Here is a 23910-nt window from a genome sequence, read left to right as displayed (position 1 = left end):
TGAAGTGATTAATATATACACTTAGTGAAGCATATGCTGAAGACATTTTTTATTATTACAAGAATATTTTACTGAATAACAAGCAAAAAACAGGGAGGAAGAAATTAAGTGTGCCCTTCCCTGAATACAAATAGTGAAGTACCTGAAGATGCCAATAAGCTGTGCTGACTTAAGCATTTTTCTGTCTGTCAAAACCATTAGCCCTCCTCTGCCAGCTGCCTCAGTCTCTTCCTTTCCCAAAAAATTCCAATGATATAGTTGTGTATTCCAAGTATGAATTTCTTCAGAGTGATGGAAATTACAGGACAAGGTAAAGCAAAGCAAGTATAGTATCAAAATAACCGTAAGAGAAGACTGTTGGAGCAGCACAAAATAATTCTATTTTACTTGCCATGTGCAGATCCATCAAAGTCTGTGAACTGCAGAGGGGACAAAATGTGCTTCTATCTTGCTCTGGACTCATGGGCTCTTCTCATTCAGCCCATCAGTCATGATCCCTCAGTTCAACATGTTTAACCAAGGCTAAAGACTGGGTCATCCTGGCTTCTGGTTTCCAGGATGCTGGTAATATTTTTCAAAACCAGATACTTTGGGGCAAGATTCTGGTACTGCATATTATGCGTTCTGTCCAAAGGTAGAACAGGAGCTGTTACAGCAGTGAGATTTGTTCTGTCTCTTTGAGTCTGCTTTGGGAAGACCTGAAAGGGGAAGGCTGATGGAGTCTCTGGGAAGACTCTTTACCAAGAAGCCGAAAGAGGGAGAGCAGGGCTTTCTGTAGCAGGTCGCTCAAAGAGCTCCTTGTTTGCTGTTGGAGGCTACAGTATTTTCTGTGTTTACCATTGTCACATGACAATATCAGAAACCCAAAGCTACTCAAAAGTTGTTGTGTACCTGTCACTGTGTGCTTGTTTAAATACCTGTAAAAGTAAATGATTTAGCAAGAAGAATATGAACTGTAGGTGCCAACACCCTTTTTCCTAGTTGGCTACAACTTAAACTGCTTTTGGTGCTCCTTTTTATGGCTAAACTTAAAAAGTTCTTTTAGGTTGAGAGCCTTTATTTTGCTGGCACAGACCACAAACTGTGGACACAGTGTGTAATCACAGCTTTAAATAAATTTTCTTTGCAAGACCACTGCAAGACAGACAATTTAACTGCATCTGAAGCCAATGGAGGTAGCTGCAGGAAAGGTAGTCTGATGTGATTATTGTTTGCAAGTATCCTGGGCATACTGGGGATTACCTGATGGCACAGGTTTTCTTGTTGAAGTGGATCTTTGGTACAGGATTCACAGCTTTTAGGTGCAAAATGATGGAAGGGCTTGTTACAGTATTTCCTTAAGCACAACAGAATAAAAAGCAAAATATACCAGCTCTCCATAGGAAAACGAACATCCTGGGCGTCACCAGTCTTTCAGACAAACTCTCTCTCCTTCTTATTTCTTTCCTGAATAGCGCTTTGCATATTATTTGAGGAAGGATGAGAAAGGGTAATGATAAATTGAGTATAAACTTCTATGAATTAAGAAACAGGACATAAAGTTACTGATTTTATGCATGAGTAACAGCTGAATCACAACTGAGACTTGAATTGGCAGGCTCTTCAAATCTCTATTCCAAGTGAAATTCCAAAATAAAAAGTCATTCCAAAACAAAAAAATAAACTTTGAGATTTCCCATGGAAGGAGATTTTCAAATTTTTTTTCCAGGACAGCATTCTGAATGACATATTTGTTTGTCCTTTACAAATTCTTTCTTAAGGTCTTCAAACAGCCAATAGCTCTGGCTCTTGACCATGCTGTGATGTAGGAAGCTCAAAAGCAAGGAAACCAAAAAAGCCTGATTTCCTCAGATTTTTGGACTGCTCTGAGGCCCAGCTCTTGGAAGTCCTGGAAGAACCTTCATGTGAGCATCTGTTTTGGAACCTGGAGCTGGGTTATTGTGGGATAATTCATACGTTGACAAAGACTAATCACGAGGGCCCTGTCATTTAAACGCTCCAATTACCTTTTTTCTGCAATAGCTTCTGCTCTTCTCCACATCCCACAACACATTCCAGGGCTACTATGTTAATTGGAAGTATATTCCTGTGCGTGAAATGGACCTTAATTAGCACCTAAGGGGCACATTCTGGTGTCCTGACTCATGTGGCATGGAGGCGTTCCTCAGAGTCGCTCCATCGAGGCCTGTGGGACTGCTCATGAAGCAAGGTGCCTCCTGGCCCAGACGAAGGCTCCGAGCCACCCAGATGGGACAAGAGTCTCCACTGACTCTCCAGCATGTAATGCCGTGGCCCGGGGCCCTATAAAACAGAGTTACACTAACGCTTCCAATTATTTTGCTTGACAAATGAGTAATATGAGTGGCTCCAGATTTTAAATCTGTGAGCAATGTAGGAACACTGTAAAAATTGGGATTGCAGGCAGTCTTGTAATAAATTAATAACTTTGACTATTATGTGAGTCATCTCTAAAATGGGGCCTGAGTTATGAAGACACACACCAACTGTAGGGGGTATTATGGAAAATTAAAATTAATGTGACATAATACTACTTCAATTACAATAAAAGTACTGCCGCTGGAAGTGATGGGAGAAGTGGGAGGGGCATAACTCCACTGATTAGCATAATTACACCCATGAATCTGGTTTCCAAAAGCAGGGAGCGAATTGGTTTCAGCTCGGTATCAGCACCTCCTGCCAGCCGTGCAGCGAGACAGCCATGAGCCGACATCCCGGCTCCTGCTCTGTGGGACGAAGCTGTCAGCCAGGGTGGAAGGCAGCAAAAGGCACTGATTAAAACAAAAAGCCTAGTCGGCAGGTTCCACCATCAGTACATAATGTTGGTTTTGGTTTTTTTTTTGCCTTAATGCTATTAATCGCCTTTCAAAGCCCTTACAAAATGCACTTCCCTGATGCTATAAAACATTCCCTCCAGCATCAGTTCTCTGGCTCTTTCCTTGTGCTAAACCCACATGCACTCAAAATCCTCACCTGGAGGACTGTGGGTGCAGATGTCATTAAATACAGCTTCTTTGGTGGTTACTACAGAATGACGAGTGTCACTGTCATTTTCACGGACATCATATGACAATCCCAAAAGGAGGAACAGCGGCCAAGTTATAAATCACCTGGGCAATGTCCCAATTGCGCTATCTCTAAGAGGCATGTCCTGCCCATAGTGACAACTTGGGATTAAAATGTCAGCAAGTACTTCATGAAAGTTCTTATCTATGAATTATTTCCTAACTCCATAGAGTATTTACGAAAATATGCTGCAAAGAGTTATTCAGACTTGAGAAGTATTATCTCAATTGTGCTTGGACTGGAAAAATAATTACAATGCACTGAGGTTACTGATCTCTTCTGAATGAGCTCAGTGATAGTAGAGTATTTTAAAAGGCTTTAAAGTGAGGAGAGAGATGAAGTTATTTAACAAAAAGTCCTGCCTAAAAATATTCTAAGCAACGTGCCCATCACAAATGTAAGATGGAAATATATCAAAAATAAAAGCTGAAAAACATGTCAATTGCTTAACATGTTTCATTTCCTGTATTTTCCTGTTGTGCAGGGTTTTATCAACACCAAATCTATTTTATATTGTTAAAAGACAGGAAAATGTTTTAAAATGTAGCATCAATAGGTTTAAAGTCTCCTTTCAGTAGAACCTGATGTAACATATAATGTGAAAAGGCTGCATATCTGCCAATGAAGAGAAAGCCAATCCTTAAATATTCTTCTACATTTTGCAAATTATACACTAGATATTTTTTCTATATGAAATAACTGTCCAGTGTACATCCTGCTGGGTAAAGAATTGTCGTCTATGATATATTTCTTTTTGCCAAATGACCCTTAGCATGAATGAATGTAGAGCAATTCATTTATTGTTCAAAACACAGATATAAACACAGTGACTGGGTATCAATGTTGCTTTCAGGATCAATATGTATCATGTCTCAGTGACTGTTGTTGGAGTGATGCTGCATTTACAAATGGAAACAAATCTTTTTTGCCCCTTTTAGCTGCCAGCTTTGCAATCTTAGCTTAAGATTTAGGAGTCAGCTTTGAGACTTTTCCTTCTGGCACATAACCCCCAGCAGCTCAGGTTCATCAGAGCTGCAAGGCCCTCACCCAAGCTGTCAGTCCTACCTCCCTTGCTGCCTTATGGAGGGTTGGGGCAGCTGTAAATGGTGGGAGCACAGCAAACAGCGAGCCACAGACCACTGTGCCTAAAAACAGGCTCCTCTCTCACTGAGACGCGTGAAGGTGTGTCTTGTTTCGGCTGCCAGCGCAGGCCTGAGCCTGCTGGTGGGACCACACCTGTCCATCATTCACATCATTTCTGAAGCTGGACAGACCCCAAACATCTCCTGCTCGGCAGAGGTGCAAGCTGGCATGCTCAGCCTGGACAGCCAGAGCATACATGGGTAGGGGAGATGGCTACCCATCTCTCACACTGGCTCGTCAAGGAGACCAGGTGACTAGCTCTGGTTAATCACCCGTTTCGTAGATGACATGAGAGATTTCATAGTCACGTGAGGCAAATCCCTTTCTGTGAACCCAAGTGGCCAGCAGCATGCCACCTGCAATTCTCATCTCCAATTATCCCTTTTAATAACACCACAATACTATGCATGAAAGAAAGCGATACTATTTAGCTTAAATAATTTTTCAAGCTGATGCACTGCCCCTTGCTGTATGTTTACTGGTTGAAGAGCAAATGAGTCCAGATCAACTTTACACAAAATGGAAAAAGCTGCTTTCACAGCTGCCCACAGTAAAACACCCAGTCTGGTCTACACTGCAGCAGTTTACTGGTGTAGGCTTTTCATTTGTACACTAAAGTGTTGAATTTATTATTACTTAATACTGTATACCTTGCAGAACGGCAGCAGGATACTTTGGGGCAGCTCCCATTCCTTTGGATTCCCCTCCTCTGTCTCCTGCTGTGCTTCCATTCATCTGTAGCTGCCTCTGGCTCACTCTCACGCCTCCTCCACCTGCAGCAGCCGTTGCTTCAGGGACTTGGACTTATTTTCCTCAGTTGATGCGTCTCTTACCCCACCCTTGCTGTAGTTTTGGCAGTAATACAATAATATTACAATAGCACTTGTCTAGGCTTGATTAGAAATCTTAACATACCCACTTTGGTTTGCTGTTGCAGTGAAGTTCCTGCATTATCTGCTATACAAGATGGGCAACTTCTTTAAAAAAGTATTTGTTTTTAACAATAAGTGGTCTTTTTTTCTGGCATTCCCGACATTCCCTGGTCTCATAGGCTTAGTCACTGTAAAAAGGACTTCTAGGGAATGCATATTTCTCTATGGAAGGCAGACAACATGATAGAAATATATGTAGCACCCTGGCAAACACTTAAGAAAATAAAATGCAAACCCAGAATTCCTTGTGCATGCATTTGAGTATGAATGGCAGGATCATGGCACAGCTACATTTCTATGGATGCAGTGTGGGTCTAGTTATTTATAAATAAAAATACCTGACTTTCATAAAGGCTGTTTTCATTATAAATGAATGTCCTTTGAGTTGAATTCAGCTTCTAGATACTATCAAAAAAATAGCCTCCAACCTGGCTGTAATCCCAGGGACTCTGATGTAGCTTTGTCATACATGACCTCCCTCTACCCTTTTACACCAGATGCTGCCAGAAAGATTTCGGTGGTTTTGATGACACTCATTTCATTTGCACAATTGTCATTTATTAGTTACCAACACTGAATCTGTTGGTTTCCACAAACCACTGCACGACTTATTGCTGTTGCTCCCTAGTGCTTACGACAAGCCAAACCTTCCCTTACTGAAGGAAACAGTTCATTCTCCATCTAGCTTTTAAATGTATCTGCAGTAGTTTTGTTAGATTTTTGAACTCTTCTGGCACCCAAACAATCCAAGCCTCTGCTGTCAGTATACGTGTATGAGCTGTGCCCCAAATGTCTCTCCACATTTGGTGTTTCTATGCTGGTGTTTGAGTGTTTCAACCCAAAGGGAATTTTAATAAATGTCTTACTTGCTCTTATTCCAGCTCCTCTATTGACAGTTTCCCCTCCAATGCAAATTAATTTACACATTCATTCCTTCTCTGACTCTTCATCTCTCTCCATTTACTCCTCTTTATTCTCTTTTGTTTTATATCTTGCATTTATAATTTTTGCATATGTACTTGTGAGAACAGATGACTGGGCAGGACCTTCTTGGTCACTTTGATGCTTTGGATATCCACCTATATCTTAAAAACAGCTTATGTCCCACCAATACTCCATCTCTAAGTCTGTTCCAGGTCCTCACTGTTCTGACATTTAAGAACCTTCTTGTGTTTTCTAAGTTAAAATTATTAATGGCTAGTTTAGTCTACTTCATTTGCCTGTTGCACCAGCATTGGGAAGACCTCCTGTCCTTACTTTCTCATTTTTGCTCTATAAGCTTCCCAGGTTCTTTACCTGTTCTGGCTTTCCTCATTTCTCACTAAACTATTTCTAGACTACCAGTGCCTATGATGTTCAAAACACTTTCCAGATCTTCCAAGGTGGATATACTATGTCTTGGGAGTTCACAGCCCAAAAGATATTAGTGGGCAGATGTTTGTGGTAGCAGGCAGGGATTTTCTTTTCATGTTAACAAAAATCATCGTGGAACAGAAAGACAGAGATCGGAAAACAATGGACAGAGGCAATGCGATGAGGCATTCTTTTCCAGTTCTTCACTGGAACCATAAACCAATTCCCCTTCTTTTCACTCCCCGTAAAAAGAACCACTCAGTTCGAGGACAAGAGTGACTCCAGAAAGGGGAAATCCACTGACGGTGGACTCAGAGAAGAACAAGGACTGTGACAGCCTCTCCTTTATTTGCTGAGGCAAACGGGAATCACTTACATGCAGCTTAGGCCTCATACTCCTCTTTTCAGTATAGTCTTCCCAGTACGGGCACAGTGCCTGCCAGCATGCTTTTGTGCTTGTGCAAGCAGGCTACCTGGAAAGAAATCCGTGTGATATAGGTAAGGCAATATCACCGCAGGGCAGTGAGGAATCAGCACCATTTGTATCTTTCATCCTCCATTCTAGAAGACACAAACACTGTGTGGGTACCAGGGAGTGGCAAAGCTCAATGTGCTGCCCCTGTCTTAAACACAAAGGTCATGGAGCTGCTATCTTATTTATTTATTTTTAAATTTTAATTTTAAATTCTGATTGATCTGTTATGCACTGTCACAAGTAGCATTGCTTCTTCAGTGACAAGCTCATCCCCATTAGCACCTTGGTTATGCTACCTGCAGTAACTGGAAGACAGAAACTTGCAGGGATGGAGAAGTTTGTTTACTCCTTCCAGTTAAGTATAGACCTAAAGAAAAGTAAAAAGAAGAGAAAAAAATAAAAGCCACAGAATAGTACATGCATTGTCAGCAACCATCCTTGCAAGACTGCACATGGCAGATTCCGGAAACAGTAGAGGATGACTATGTAGCAAAGCGATGCACAACTCAAAAAACACAGGTGGGCTGTTGAAGACAACCAGTTGCTGGCCTCTGTTGGATATGTGACTCTCTCCTCAAGGCCTGAAAGTAGATTTTTAAACACGGGCACTAGACATTCACAGGAGATGCCCAGCTTTTTATTATTATACTATGGCTAACAGTTTAGTCCTACAGCTATTACAGTTTGGTTAGACCTATGTGAAGTGGCATTGGCCTCCCACTCCCATGTTTTCCTCCTCCAGTCCAGTGCTCCTACAGCATGGGACTCACAGTCTACCCTGTATATCCAATTTGTTATGCAGATTGTGGGGCAAAGGGTAAAAAATTCCTGTACACATCACTTCCACCATGCCAGTCCATCCCTTCCCCATTTTCCTATTATGTGTACCAACTTCTTTAAAGCAGATCTCACTTACACAGCTTGAATTCTTGCTTCTCCCTACCCTCGCACGTCACATATCTCTTAGCCCCCTCTCCTGTCCCTAGCTGTTCCCCCTAAAATTTTAGTTTATCCCCATTTGCCCTTTCTCATGGCTCCCTTTATCCTCCACTCTCCCACTACACAGTGCCTATTTTTTAATTTCATGCCACCTCCCTAGAACGTCCCCATCCAAAAATGTGATTACTTCTTTCTATGTTCACATTAGATAGACTAGGGTGTCTGTGGGCTGTAAGTCAATCACAGGCTCCAGGCTGCACAGTTCCGGTGTGCAGAACTTAAGGAATACCTTAAATAACTGAAGGAAAATTTAAGAAATATATAGAAATTTAAAATACTTGTCTGTAGTAAGTGTACAAATCCAGCTTTTCTGGCCAATGCTGTGTCCTGCTTCATTTGCCTGCCTTCTAGGCAGGAACAGGTGAAATCCCACACTCATGTTGCTACAACACTGCTGATACCAGGGTCAGCTCTTCTACAGCTAACTCATTTACCTCTGACTTCTGTAGATATACGATGAAGAAATTTTTTTAGGAGGCTCTTGAAAGCTGAGAACAATATATGCACGAAAGGAGTATTTAAAATATTCCACTTCTTTAGCTTTCTTTTTATGCTTTTTATGTTGTGCCTGTGCTGATGAACTGTTTTTTAGGTGTATGCAATTTTTTTTTAGACAATCAGTGTAAAAAATGTGTCTAGTAAGGACAGCATTAACTCAGCTTCTATCCAACTTGCTTTTGTTTTCTTCCTTACCCCTTGCCACTGATTCCTGTCTCTCTTTGAGAGGGAGTCAACAGGAAGCATGACACCACAGGGCAGGATGTGTGACAGCGTTAAACTTCCTGGAGAAGCTCCATTCTTGGTACTATCATAGCCATAAGCATCAGTGCAATAATCCTTACTTACTAAGTACCACTGTAGAAGACTGTCTCTTTCTTAATACAAGAGCAGTTAGATTGGATGTACCATGTACAATGCTTTGCATGGATAAAGAACTTTTGCAAATTTATGTTAAATGTAGTTTTAATGATCTAAAAAAAAAACCGAGACTATGCTAAAGAGTTGGGTTTTTTCTTTTAAATGGAAGACAGAAAAATGATGGATTTTTATTTTGGTTGAAAAAGAATCGTCATAAAAACCAAGCCAACAGTTTCATGTTGTAAGCACCAATACAGAGGAAATGCTGACAATACTGATTTTTAGCCATAAGAAAAAGTGATCAAATATGTTTATCGATAGGTGAAATAGAGTCAGGGCAAAGTCATACTTGCTAATGCAATCTCAGGCTCATGTTACAATGCATTCTCTAACGAATGACATAATAATGTGCTTTCCACTCTTCAATATCACTTTGTCATTCAGCCTAAAGGTCAGACGGCAGAATGGCTCAAGATTTATTTTTATCATCCCTGTACATGGAATTATTCCCACTTCCCAGTTACTTGGAACCCCGCCTCCTTTATTATTCAGCCTTGCCTCATTCAGCAGGCAGCATCTGGAGAATACGTTCCTCTTTTTCCGCACGAGTTGCAGGGCAGACAGTGGCCAAGGCAGGGCTTCCACATGAACAAGGAACAATGTTTATCTGATGTGCAGAGAGCATTTTATTTTCCTAAGGACTTTACCTAAGAGACCACAGCCAGTTGATCATGAAGCCTGTGGGAGCTAGAAGTGGCTTTGCATTTGCCAGCCTTTGCCCCTGGGCTTGTCAGGCAGTTGTACAAGCGCCTCAATTCAAAGCATTGTAAGGAATGTTTCGTTGCAACACTTCTTGTTTAGCGTAGCCAAGCCTAGAGTGAAGCTTTCTGGCAGACTCTTCGCATAGAAAGTTATGCACATATAATCTTTTTTTCTTTTTTAAATTGTAATTACTACATTTACAGATGTTTAGGCACGAGGATAGATGGGCTTGTTCTGTACAGTGCAGAAAAAGCTACCAGAGTAAGGCATTTTAGGTGTTTGATAAAAAACTTCCATTGCTGGAAGCAGCAAAACAAATCAGGACATCAACTATATTGATTTTTGGGCACCTACTTATAAATCCATTGCACTCGCGCTTTCAAGAGAATTTTTAAAAGTGCCCCCCTCCCAAAATATGGGTCCCTAAAGAAGCTTTGCTATGGCAGTCGCGGTGTCTTGAAGTATCCAGAGAACATTCAGTACCTATTGTTTTTAATGATATAATGGGAAACTATTTCATGCCTGAGAAATAAATGCCTTTTCTATACCTGAGGGGAACAGTTGTGCAATCCCGAATGATTTGCCATGCCTAGACTAGTCTTTAAACCCTCGGTTCCAACTGTACGAGAAGCTGGAGCTCCATCCCAACCACACGCCTTATAAGGAACTTTTCCTTCCTATCTCTGTTTACCAAGCCATCTCAGAGAGCTGAAGCCAACGCTTTGGCATGCCGCAGGACGGCCCCGTCTGTGCCTGCGGTGTGTATTTCCATCTAAACATCAATACGTAGATAAGACCAGTCAGTTGATCCTATAAAGTGACCGATCTTTTATTACTTTTTGATTGCGTAGTAAACCAAAGCAAAACAGAGAAAGTGCAAAGCTCAGTGCTATTATTTCTTATGCTCACAAACATTTACAAAGACTGCATATACAGACCTGGGTTTCTGGCTATTCGACATCAACAGGAGCTTTTTAACATCAAGTTCAGGTTTATGATGCACATCTTTTTGTGTACTTTACTACACAAATAGAATAATTACTACACTAGAATAATTTTTAGTTAGGCTTCTCCAGGAGCACAGCAATTCCCCGGCAGTGCGTATCGCTCCTCTGACTTAAACAAAGGACACGTGGCTGCTCTTTGTATAAATACTGTCAGTGGCTCGGTCTAAATTAAGAATTAACAAGACCAGAACACTCGGATCCACTATATATAGATTTCTGTGACTCTCACGAGTTGGCTCGCGTCTTTTTGGCTCCGAAAGAACGGAACGCGCATCGTCGTTGTCGCGTCTGTCGTGGCGATGAGTTTATTCCTCGCGTATTTCCCCGCGGCAGCGTCCCCGCATCCCAGCCCTCGCCCGTCCCCACGTCCGCAACATTTGCCGCCCTCGGGCCGCTCTGCCCACTCGTTTTTCCTCCTCCTCCCCCAACGAGGCCGTGCCGTAGCAACCGGGCGGTCTCCAGGTCAACAGCGGGGCGGCGGCGACGCCATGCCGGGGGCGGGCGGCGGCGGCGGCAGCGTCGGGGCGGCCGGAGGCAGGTGAGGGCGGGCGGGGGCCGCCCGGCCCCGGCGCTGGCCGGCAGGTTCGGGGGGTGTGACACGGACCCTTAGTCCTTCACCCCAGGGGCCCGTGTTTACCCTTCCCCGCCCGTTTCCATGCAGTTTATCTGGGGACATGTGGGTTATGTGGGTGGCATGGACGCGCTTCACCTTTGGTGGCCCCGGCGGCAGGTCAAGCCTTGTCCTACTCCCCCCCTCTTCCTCGCCACCCCCCTGTGGTTTTTGCCAATGACACTCTCTGCCCCTTCCCTGCAGCGGGCAGCTGGCCACCTCTGCCCTCCACGCACCGTTCACCTGGTGTTCAGGGCTTTGGGTGGCGTGGGGTGGTTGTAAGGCACGTGGGCTTTCCCGAGGCATTCCCATGTGTCAGGACAAGGCGGGTCATATGGCCTTGGCGAACACTGTTAAAAATCTGTTAAAACCTCAAAGCACGTGGGGGGTGAAGGTTTTAGCAGATTGTTTGCACTGGCCAGAGCGGAAGGGTAGAGGTGCCCAGATGAACTCTTGTTCACCTTTCAAAAATAACCTGTTTTGATCCAGGCTTTGGGCTGACAGTTATCTTGGCTGTCACCGTTTCTGACTTGCTTGCCTTTCCAAGACTTGAGGTAAACTAACTGTTTCCATTGGAAGTCGCCTTGTATCCTCTCGAATGCTCCTTTTTGTGCAGCATCATCATTTCAGGTCCAGGTGCTGTTGAAGTGGCTCGGGCTGGTGCTGGAGGCTATCCCAAGGGAAATCCTGTCACCACACCCCCTGGGCACCTTGAAGGTGAGATGACACCTGGGATTCATTCTCTGATGCAGGCTGCTGCTTGAAATGTCTCAGCTGTGGCACTAGTTCTGCAGCCCAAGAGAAATGGTACGGGTCCGGTGGCTTGCTGTGGCAGCTCACTATGGGCACTGTCTGCCATAGTCCTCTGGGACAAGGGCTCCTTTCGGCTGCGCTGATGCCAAGTCCAAGCTACTCAGGGGTTATGCTGCTGGGGGACATCTGAGCAATGCCTGGGATGTTAGGGTGAGAACGGAGTCCTGTTATTTTAAAGTTCTCCCTGCCTTTCACACCGTTCATGTCTTTCTGCATGAGCAGGACAAAGACTGGAATGGTTTATATCTTCCCATAAGGGTATTTAAAACCATGTAAGAGGAATAAATAGCATGTTTAGTTCTGCAATAAAGAAAGAGGGAGGAGGCTAAGTCTTTGGGTTATTATTTTATCCCATTTTTGCTTTTCCTGTAGGAAAAACTGCTTGATGACAATAGCTAGCAGCTGGCCTGCTAGTGATTCATAAATATCCCTCATTCATTCATCTTATTTATTAAAAGAAGGACCAAATAAGTTGCAAAGTGGCAAAACACCATGTCTCAAAGTGATACAGTCAGCCAATGTATGCTATGTCTGGTGTTTTGTTTTTTATTCATATGTTGTATCTTATTCACAGTTGGGTCTTACACCACATACACATACATGTATACACATAATTTTTTTTCTTTGTGAATCATCTTGTAGACTTATAGGCAAAGTTATGAATCTCTTCACAAAATTGTGTCTCAGATACTCCCAGGTTTAGTCATAAATTGGATTATAGCAAAGGTAAGGTATATTGCAAAGCAATAATAGAATATAATACAGCTGGCTAATAGCAGGCCCAAACACCACACTCACTTTTCTAGTATATCTATGTGGAAACTTTTTTATCTATGTGACCCTTTTTTATGATAAGTTAGAGGGAAGGAAGGGAAAACACATTACCGATTTCCCACTTTTCCATTTCTGAGTATGGGGCTCCCTGTCAAAACTGACTTCAGCTTTTTTTGACATGGGGAGCAACTATTGTTTTTAATTTATAATATTGTTTTCCTCAATTTTGATCTTAACCTTCTTCAGTTTATTATTGCCTAGGCCTGTGGAGCTGATCTCCTGTTCATATTGATGTGTGCATGGGAAAGTTTTAATTTTTTTAAAACATAATAATTCCTCAGGTTTTTAAGAAGAAATCAAAGAGGAGCTGCCAATTGAGATCTATCATGACTGGCAATCCATCTAAGAGACTTGCCTGGGGTGACTGTGAGTATTTCAGGACTATTTTTGCATGGTTTCTGTGTTCTCCTGGATAACTTCCAGTTTCCTTTGCAGCATTGTGGTGTGTACATTCCTAGCTGTGTTACAAGCCATTCTGAAGCTGAAGCTGTGCCACTCTCACCTGTGCTCTATACGGGGTGCTGTGCTGGCCTTTCTGCATTTTTGGAGGAGAGAACTGGGAATGAATGTTCAAATGACTATAAGCAGTGCCTGACTATATACAAAGCTCAAAGAGCTGCAAACCTTCACCTGTCTCTCTCTAGAGCTCACATCTGTCACTGCTGCTTCTGTATTGAGCAGAGGAGGAGGGCTGGTAAAATGCCAACCTCTACAGGTATGCCAGCCCAGTGCCCTGCTTGTAGGACTGATGAGTGTGAAAGAGCTGGTGCCAACCTGCACCATATAGAAGGCAACTGGCACTGAGAGATGATTTCTGAAGATACAGTCTCATTTTCTTTATGTATTATTAACTGAGAAACAGTCTATGTAATGAACCTTCTTTGTAACCAGGTCAGTTGTCGTAATATTTGATCTTAGCAGACATTTCTGATTGTATTCCATACTAGACTGAATGTTACTTTTTTGTCATTAAAGACAGAAGTACCCTTCTTTGTATTTTGGACCAGTTTGATCCATGTGGTAGATTTACAGCCAGGTTACAGTATATGGGCAATGAGGCACTGGGATACTCCGAGTAATGTTGATGCTGGGGAAAATGGACAGAAATATCAAAAGTCCATGAAAATAAACTTAGCTATAGCATGGATATTTAATCAACTAGAGCCAGTTTAGCTCATGCAGAGTATTTTGGGAATAAACAGGAAATACTAAAGTTGTCCTAGAACCTCTGTGCTGAGGAACAGAGGCATTACTGTTGTCATCACTTCCATTTCTGCCTCAGCCACTCTAGGCTCTGGGCTGTTTCTGTGGCCAGTTTCAAGTGGCCCAGCCAACTATGCATTGGTGCTGAGATATGTTAGTTGTTCTGTAGAACTTAAAATGAAACTGGGTCTTCATGTCCTGCGCATGCACATGGAGCAGATACTGCCAGAACCACCATTTACCCCAAGTGTAAATGGTGTGAGGAGAGGGAGTTTCACCAGCCTTGCAATTAAGTCAGGATCTGCTGCTGACACTGTTAATTACTCATGGTAGGAGTTCAACATATAATTGTTAAGGAATCCTTGTTTATTGCATAATGCTTCTAATGCATATATAGTGATGGTCTGGCACTCTTTGAATGCCTGTTAGGAGTTCTGATTCCCAAGATTTAGGAGAGATGTCTTAGGAGACAGAAGAATTGCCATTTGGCAAACTCAGCTTTCAGGGCTTGAATTTCAGCATACAAGAGACATTTTCTTTAATAAATTGAAGGTAAATGTGTATGGATGAATAAAAAGACATAACAGCAAGTAGATGTGTAGGACTGAGAGCAGCTTTCCAGATTAAGAACATTGTTCAGTGTAACAAAAGAAAAGAAGAGGCGAGCTGTTTGTGTACAGAGTACAACGGAATACAGGTAGAGGAAAGAGACAATTCAAGTGAATCTTTTGGTTAAGCATTGTGTTTCCCTTATTTCTCTTTGCAACAGTTGCCTTTGATTCAAAGCACAGACGAGATCCCGAAGATTCCCACAGGGTGCAGAAGAAGAAATCAAAAGAGAAGGAAAGGAGACTCACAGTCAGTCAGTGGGACATGGATGTACAAACCCTCATTTCATCTTCTAAATGGCTTCAGCTTCATGGGCTCAAAAGAAAGAAGTTATCCCTATCCCAGATTTTGTCACAGGTTGGATTCCAGCATAGGAAAGGTATAAGACAAATCAATAATAACACAACAAAAAAAAATGAACCCTGAATAGTCTTCAGGGTCATGCTCATTTTGCACCCCAGTGTACATAGAGGAGATTTTCACATTGTCTCTTATCTTATGATAATGGCAGAAAGGGAAGCTGTATCCATAGTTGCTGACATTGCTAGTACAGAGAACTGAGGAACTCCATCTCCTTTTTATCTGAGAAGGACTTAGGATCTGAGAACGGCTTTCCTTACTCAACTGTACTGTTGCTTTACCCTAGGCTCCAGTCGAAATCCTCTCAAATTTAGCTATAGCTGGGAAATAACTTGTGCTACTGAGGCTCTTAGTTTTTGTGGGTTTTTTTCCTGCAAATAAAACCATAAGATCTCTGTCCATTTTTAGATGGCAAATATAAGGCATACCATACCATAATCTGTGATCTACTAGTTGATCATCAGGGCTAGCCAGTCTGCTTGGGAATAGTATATTATTTCCAGGGATCCAGCTTTAAGGACACAGTTAAATTTGATTAGAATTCAGGCTGCTTTTATGTAAAGTCAGACTATAGAAAAATGTTCTTTTGCAGTTATCTGACAGCTGGAGGGGAAGAGTTTGCTAATAATTATTAATCACTGCCATAATAGTGCTTTGCAGAGCATGGTAAGATATTCTTTTCTTTTAAGAGCTTGCTGCCTGAGAAGTAGGAATTGTGATGTATTGCAATTGTTCTAGGTTGCATAATTTAAGATTTTGGCTGGCTCATGTCCATGGGTCATTCAAAGATCAACAGCGCAGATCCTGAAATCCTGTATGCTGTAGATGAAGAAGCTGTTAAGCAGGGTTAACGTTGTTACAGTGTAATTTTAGGAGCAGTATGTACTAGTTTATCAGGGCAGCATGCTGTACAGAATAACTGCTTTGTGACGTTAAATATTCCCACCCCTAATGTTTTCCTATCAGTGGAGATCCTGTAGAAGATTTCTAGCTACTGAAAGAGCAGAGTGCAACCTTTTCCTTAGTTGCACCCACTTCTGCACCCATTTAGTTGTGTAAGAGGACAGCATTATCTGTACCAGATTTTGTATTTTGTTTGATGGACAAATATTTGCAAGTCCTGTCGTGAGGTAAATGGATAATACAGAAGTTTAATTGCCTAAACCTTTCCTTTATTAAAGACCCATGTAGGTTTTTGGCCTATAAGTAATTAAATGTGGGGTTTTCCCCCACTTCTGACTAAGCTGGCAGGGAGCAGCAAGAGCAGGGCTGCTCCATGGGGGGAAAGTGTGCCAGGAGCCCCTGGGGGACCACAGCCCAGGTAGTACCTTCACTGACTAGGATGCAGTCCTGCAGTATCCAAGCATCACAAGCAGAGCAGTGTGCTGCTAACAGCATCCACAGACAGTCCCAGGCAAGGTGATGTGACGAACCAGGTCTAGGGTCCAGCCAGGAGCAGCGGGAGATGCAGCCAGAGACAAGACTGGAGACAAGGCCACAACATAGGTTTAAGAGCCACATCCAGGAAACAGAACTGGAGACAAGGCTGTAAGATGGGGCTGAGAGGTCTATCCAGGAGAGAGGTCCACTAGCAGAACTTGAGACAGGTACGCCTACCACCACACAGCTAAAGCAAAGACTGGGTGCCCAGGCCTAAGCACCCTGTGGGTGGAAACCCCAGGTGATGGCTGGACGATCAAGGCCTGTTGGTGCCCTTAGGGCCCCAACATAAACATAGTCAGAAAACAATGTAAAACAAAAATGTAATTAGATATTGGAGTTCAGTACAGATGCACGTACCTCACAGGTGGATGTTATGCGCATCAACCTGAAAAATACCTGTTTGAAGTAATCCTTATGATAAGCAACTTGATCTTTTGTAACCTTTCCTGTAGATTATGTGACCACTTTGGGGAAACTTGTGGCTTCTCGGTATGCGGATGGTCTATTTCCTCAATACAAGAGAGCGCAAGATGGCAGCGTGTATAATGTAAGTGTGACTGACTTGTGGTAACTTCCCTGTGCACTTAGAATTTATTATTGCTGTAGCAGAATGATGTGACTAAAATGTCTCCCTTTGGCATTAAATACTTATATTCTTTGTGTGAGAACTTTATCTCGTGATCTTTTTCTGTTTTGACAAACTGCTGGTAACGACAGTCAGTGGTAGAGAAGCTAGATAGCTTTTTTTTTTTTTCCTTGCGAAGTCTTACGCTCTTGCCTTGGTGCAGCATTGCAGTAAATCTTCCCAGACAAGACTGTAGTTTCTAAGCAACATTTACCCTGTGTTGAAAGAGGGAACAGTTAAAAAGAAGATGCTCAGCTGAGTTAAAAAAAAAAATAAAATCGTAGTCAATAAAACAAACGGGGATGCTGAAATAAGAAGACATAATGCGCTGTCATTGCCAATGCAAAGCGCTGCTTTTCTTAGTGCCAGCGGGTCACAAAAGGCTCAGCCTACTCTATAGAGACAGCCAGCTGGATCTCTGCCCAGGCTCATGTTCTAAGGAATGTCTTAGCAACAGCTGCTGGCGGCCCCATTGTTAAGAGGATGGATTCTGATTGAAGAGATACACATGTGAGCGAGGAGGGGAAAGAGTTAATTCATAAAGGATTTTACAAAACAAATGGGTTGTCATTTTCTTCTGATAAACAGAGCCACTTCTGAGGCACAAGGCTTAAAAATGAGAAAAGAATCATTTCAGGGGGCCTTTTCCCCTCATTTTTTTTTTTCCCCAGTAATTCCATATGAAATATCTACATAATATCTTTTAGGGCACATTGGGAGCAGTAGGAAAGACATTTCTGGTAGCGTTAAGGTAGCAATGGCACTATTCAAGATCTGGTGAGATCTTATTTAGGAGGCCGTGTACAATATTATGGACAGTTACCACAGGTTGAGAAGAAGCAATTAAAACCAGAGCAGGTACTGAGAAGAGCTACTAGGATGAACTGCAGTGGAGTGCTGACCTTATATGAGGGCTTAGTTGATGTTGATGTATGTGACACTGAAGAAGACTGACAAAGGGTAGCATTATTGCTCTTGAATGCCTACACAAAGGCAAATTACAGGGATAGGGAAAACCTAAAGTTTTCTGTGCTAAAAGGCACGCTAGTCTAAGAATAAATGGGTATGAACTGCCATGAATAAATTTAGGCTGGACAGTCAGAAGTTTTCCAGCCCTCAGAGAAATGGGAATCTGGACTGGGCAGCTTCAAGTGAAGGCGTGGTACAAGAAAACTGCTTTATTTTAAGATGGAGTTTGGTCGGTGTAGTGCAATAAGCTTCTTTGTATGAGTCTGGCTGTCATAGGAGGAAACTAGATTTTCTAAGTGCTCCTTCGAAGGCCTACATTGCTTTGGCAGGCAGCCTGAGACTCTGTATCTGGGAGGCACATTACAGGGTCCTAGCTGACATTAAAGAACAGAGAAAAAGACAAATTAGAGGAATAAGTGTGCAGACTGACACACAAAATATCTTCTTCCTGACAAATGTTCTTTTTAAAATACACTTGTATCTCCAAGGTTTTGTACTCAGTCCTGAAAAGGTAGCTGGAGATAGAAGGTAGCCAGTAAATTAGCTTACATGGATCAAAGGAACTGGGGGAATGTCTTTACTGCAACCTGCAGTGAATTTTTAAACTCACAAATCATTTTGCATGGTGAACATATATACATATATTCATAGGGAGGGTTGGCTGTTTTTCATTTTAATCCTGAATCTAGGTTTTTGTTATTTTACTGATACGGTATAGGATGTTTTAGTTGTTGATTGCAGCTGCCTGAACTAAATTTGCCTAAGCACCTACCCACAAATAGTTAAGCTGAAATGCTGGGCGGGAAACATTTTACATTTTCCTTTCAAATGCTAAAGACAAGGTGGAGATTGAAGTGCCCCAGAACCAAACCTTATGCTCCTTGTATGGGGGACCAAAATTTTAAGAGCCAGTCAAAATTCTAGTCTAAGGAGGTACAAAGTTTCTGTGTTCTTGTTTGTTCCCCCATCTGCTCTGCAGCCCTTTCTACATCCTAGCCTGTGTTCAGCTCATTCTAATTGCTTCAGTCTTGAGACAGACAAGTCAGACAGCCCATTGGCACTGTCCCATGCTTGTATAAAAAGATTATGAAAAGCAATTAGGACAAAATGCAGTGTCTTTTCTACTATAGCTTAGATGTGTTTGTCAAGTATTTGCTCTTGAAATAGTGGAAGAAAATGGGTTGTTTTCACTGCTACCTTGGCTGGCATATCTGGCACTTGCGAACCAGCTATTGCAGCTGTGCTAAGCTTGGGGCTGCATTTGTGTTATTTGTTTTGATGTTCAATTTCTTTCTCTCCCTTATTTACATAAAGCTGACAGCCAAAAAAGAACTGATTCTTCATTTTGTGGATTGTTTAATGGGAGCTATTGAGCTATATAAGCAGCGAATGGAATGGTTAAACAGTGAGAGCCGGCAGATATTTGGAGTGATTCAAGAACAGTGCATCGTCATTGTTTTGGATTTTGGCACTGCATCTCCAAATGAATTTGATCTGTGTCGGGATGCACTTTCTATGGTACTTGTGGAACAGGTGACCCAAATTGCCAAATTCAACCTCATTCGGTAAGCAGAGAGAATCATAGAATTGTAGAATCATAGAATGGTTTGGGTTGGAAGAGAACTTTAAAGGCCATCTAGTCCAATCCCCCTGCAATGAGCAGGGACAACTAGATCATGTTTCTCAGAGCCTCATCCAACCTGACTTTGAATGTTTCCAGGGATGGGGCTACAGCCCTTAAATCTGTCTCCATCTTTCTTATAAGACCCCTATAAGTATTGAAAGGCTGCAATAAGGTCCCCCCAGAGCCTTCTCTTCTCCAGGCTAACAAAGAAGTCCATGTCTGTCTGTTGCTGCAGAATAAAAAGGAGTCTTATATCATATAGACATGTGTTTGAATAATATGCTTTCTGTAGGGAAAATTGTTGTGATTCATTTCATGGTAATATCTATAGATTTTCCACCAAATTTCACCCACAATCTTGCTGGTCTTGCTACTTCCATTTGACAGAAGACCATTGTTACCCTGAAGAACAGATAAAGACTAACAGAACCCAAATACTGATATATGCCTTCTATAAGATAAGGGGGACTTTGCAATGGCAGTAATGCTCTTCAGGCATCTAAGTATTATAGAGTGAAACAGTGAGGTCCCATCTGGCTGCCTAGGCATTCTTGTGTCTTTAGGCATTACAGGTGCCTGCCTTACAGCTAAATGTACACTCCCCCAAGTGCCAAAGGCACAGGCATAGTCATTTGTATTTCTATAGATTTCCATGGTCACAGAAATCAGTAGCAGAGCTAGGAAACAATACTAGATTTCCATAACAAAAGACAAATGCTTGTTCCCTAACATGAGTAAACGAATTTGGGTTTAGTTACAAACAGAAGAATAGAAGCAGCTATTCAAATTTTTATATCTCTGCGCAAATTCTTGTATATGCATAAAGGTTTGAACATGTAAGCTTGGGTTTGGACGGATGAGTGGAATTTTGTGACTATGAAAAAAAATGATGCAGAAATTAGGTTGTACAATTTTAAAATTGGTTCCACAATGATAACTTGCAACTATGCTGTGATTCTTAAAGTTGTTTTACCCACGCTTTGTCCTACAGATTTGATTCTGGTGCCCTTTCTTAATTCTCTAGCTTGTGATACAACTGAGATTTGAAAAGCAGAAGATAACTTTCATAGCTTTTGAGAAGAACATAAAACGTTTTCTTTAAAAGTGATCTACAAAGCCAAGTCAGATTTGAGGCACAATAATTGTGTTCATCGATTTGTTTGTTTGCGCAGGAAGGAGACAAAGGACAATATAGCATACAAATTATTACCTTAGAAGAATCTTGGAAAACCTACTTGTCTCTTAGATTTGCAGGAAAATCTTCAAAATAGTGCTTGATGGAATGTCACAGATACCTGAACCAGTTTTTTTTTTTATTTGCTTTCTGTCTTTTTATGTACATGTATGCACAGGCATACATGCTCATATATTTTGTACTTCTGTACTGCCATTAAGACTAAGGCCTTTGATCAATTAAAATATCAAAAAGCTTAGCATCATGAATTTTATTTTGATGGGTAGATAAAGATCAGCCCTACTACAAAAAAAGCATGTCAATTAAAATGGTCTGACAAAAAGTCCTGCAACAAGTTGTGGAAAGAGACCCACGGAAGCCAGTTTTTTTTCATACACGTATTTAAAAACCTGATTGTGTTTTTATGTTAATTGGAGACATGAATCAGGAACAGTTTTTAAAGTACTTTAGCTCACTTGACCCTGTTTTGGAAACAGTTGTCTCAAAAAAAATTCTTAATAAAATGACAGCATTTTTCTAAGGGTTTTATTTTCCTAGTGGTTTCATTTTTCCTCTGCTTCTTCTATTGCAAGTCTAGATTTAGTATCTGTGGTTTATTGTAATTATTACTTAAGAATAGAAACAATAGTAGCAATAGCAGAGCTCCACTCTCTTACTCTGCCAGCATTATTCTCACTACTCCTGATTTATAATTAATGTAATTTTCAGGGCTGCTCAGGATCTTACGAAGTGGCAACAGAAATCTACTCCTGTGTCTGAGCATACTGTAAAGTCTGCTGTTACGTGGCTCTGGAAGCTGGACCATGTGACAGCTGCCAGCCATACCAGCTCTGTTGAAGCCCTGCTGGAAGCCATGAGTGATGAGGCGGTAAGCTCATACATCTTTTCAGAAGCCTCAAGTAAATCCAAGAATATTCAGTGCCAGACTGGCTACTGTGATTTGCCCTGATGAATATTGCAAAGATAAATATTAATGACAGCATTTGGAAAGTTTTTTTTCCCCAAGTGTAGCTGCATACTATGTTTACTGATGGTCTGTTTATGTAAATGTACTGCATTTTGAATGCAGAAACTTGTTTATTTTCTTTTTTAGAGTACACAGAACAAATTACATATTCAGTCATTAATGGAAAGAGGAAACATCTTCCCTTCCACTTTCTTTGCCATATATGTTTTTCAGGGCTTCCAGTTTATGAGGAAATTGCTAGTATCAACATTATTGAAGACAGGGAAACCATTTTTATTTCATTATGTATCCAAAGTGCTCATGAAAAATTAGGTTTAAAATCCAAAATAGTAAGTACAGAGATTTATTTAAGCATTAAGTCATGGTAGGGATATGCAAATCCTTTTTCATCAGCCAGGTTATAGCTAGAGTATTTTCCTGGACAAAAAGACAAAGCATGCACAGTATTGCTGCAATTAAATTCTGTCTGTTTCTAAAAGTGCCATATTACTATATTAATTATAGCAGAGTCACAAGATTTAAAACATATATACCATCATTTCAGCTAGTCACGTAAAACTTGTGTTGTTAAAGAGATATTTTATGAAATTTGCTTACAGCGTACATGGTTTCAGTTCACTGAAACCCAAATTCAGCACCCAAATTTAATGGAGAATCTGGCCTACTGTGTGTGGACTAGAATCATTGGTTTTCACTGCCATTAAGATCCACAGCTATGCACAGATCCAATCCAAACTCCTTTTTAAATCTCTGATACACTGTTTGAAGGAGAAGGTAAATTTGGCTTGAGTTTCCTTCTGGTTCCCTGTGCTGGTTGTTTCTTATCCAGATGAACCTTGATGTTTGGAAACTGATATTAAAAAGGAACTGGGTGAGGAACAAATTGTGCAACAATGAGATTTTTTATGACTGCCTTTTTAAATGCCTCCTTCATAATTTTTATTAACATTTTCAATTTGCAGTATATTACTGATTTCCTGGTGGGAAACAAAAAAGACTGTATTTAGATTTCAGTATTGTTTGGGTGAAAAAAAGGCTTGTTGAAGCTGGTGGGTCTCTGTATGAATAAACAGAAATTAAAATCCGTCAAACAGTGAGACATCTGTTATTTTTTTCTGTACATTGGTGAGCTAATGGGTAATCTGTGGAGTCAGTTGTGGCAGATGCTCAAGATAAAACAAACTTCAATTACTCCTGAATACAGTCTAGTTGAAGATGTCCCTGCTCATTGCAAGGGAGGTTGGACTAGATAGCGTTGAAAGGTCCCTTCCAACCCAAACTATTCTATGATTTTATGATTCTATGATTCATTGTCATTCATAACTGACAGTTCACTTGAGTGCAAGCTTCACTGTACTGGAGGCTGGGAGAGATCCCATTCAGTCCTAAGCAAAAGCTGCATAGTCACTGAAGAGTCATAAATGACTCATTCCTCAGAACTGGCTTCATCAACAGAAGTTGCTCCAAAACAATGGCTCTTTTTTCCATAGACTTGGCTCTTCCTGTCATTCCTTTAGCTGAGCTTTTCCTCCCATGTGGGGTAACTGCCTAGATTTCCTTTCTTCATGACCTGTCAGTCCCAAGCTCAAGATGACTCTGCTAAGGTTGCAGTCCTTTGAGTTCTACCTGCCACAGATGCATTCGCAGTGTTTAACTTGCAGTTCTCTACAGGTGCTACTCTGCAAAGTGTGGGTCACCCATCCAAAACACACCTCCCCACCAAAGTAAAGACTGTGAGGAGCTGTTCATGTTGTTCTCCTTCCTGTTCTTGTATGAAGTTTTGTTTGTTTGTTTAGATGGCTGCATAAATTATAGTTTTCAAAATATGAAGGACTAAATGTAAAGGTTTTAACCTTTCCCCACTAATCTGTAAGGAACATTTCCTTTGTGGCATGGTATTGCTGGTTTTGTAGTTAAGTAGAGTGAATTGTCTGTGGTTAGCAATTTTGTTTATTTTCTTGTGAGGAGTTGATTCTGCATCAGCTATGTCCAAGAAACATCAGCATTTCAAAAATTGCAGAGGCAGGCAGTAAATCCTTTGGAGG

General features: G+C 41.4%; 1 protein-coding gene across 1 annotated transcript in view; it reads left to right on the top strand.

Moving 5' to 3' along the window:
• The first annotated feature begins 13196 nt into the window (after window positions 1-13196).
• VWA3B (von Willebrand factor A domain containing 3B) overlaps window positions 13197-23910 on the top strand; it is a 74997-nt gene continuing 64283 nt past the window's right edge. The window contains exons 1-5 of the mRNA XM_074152505.1: window positions 13197-13236; window positions 14843-15061; window positions 16938-17032; window positions 19394-19644; window positions 21607-21766. Of these exons, the coding sequence (XP_074008606.1) occupies window positions 13197-13236; window positions 14843-15061; window positions 16938-17032; window positions 19394-19644; window positions 21607-21766 (765 nt within the window). The remainder of the gene's footprint in view (window positions 13237-14842; window positions 15062-16937; window positions 17033-19393; window positions 19645-21606; window positions 21767-23910) is intronic.

This window comes from Numenius arquata, chromosome 1 (genome assembly GCF_964106895.1).
Source record: "Numenius arquata chromosome 1, bNumArq3.hap1.1, whole genome shotgun sequence".
NCBI classification, from domain to species: Eukaryota; Metazoa; Chordata; class Aves; order Charadriiformes; family Scolopacidae; genus Numenius; species Numenius arquata.
The sequence above is the reverse complement of the archived record's forward strand: the minus strand, read 5'-3'. Positions and strand labels throughout refer to the sequence as shown.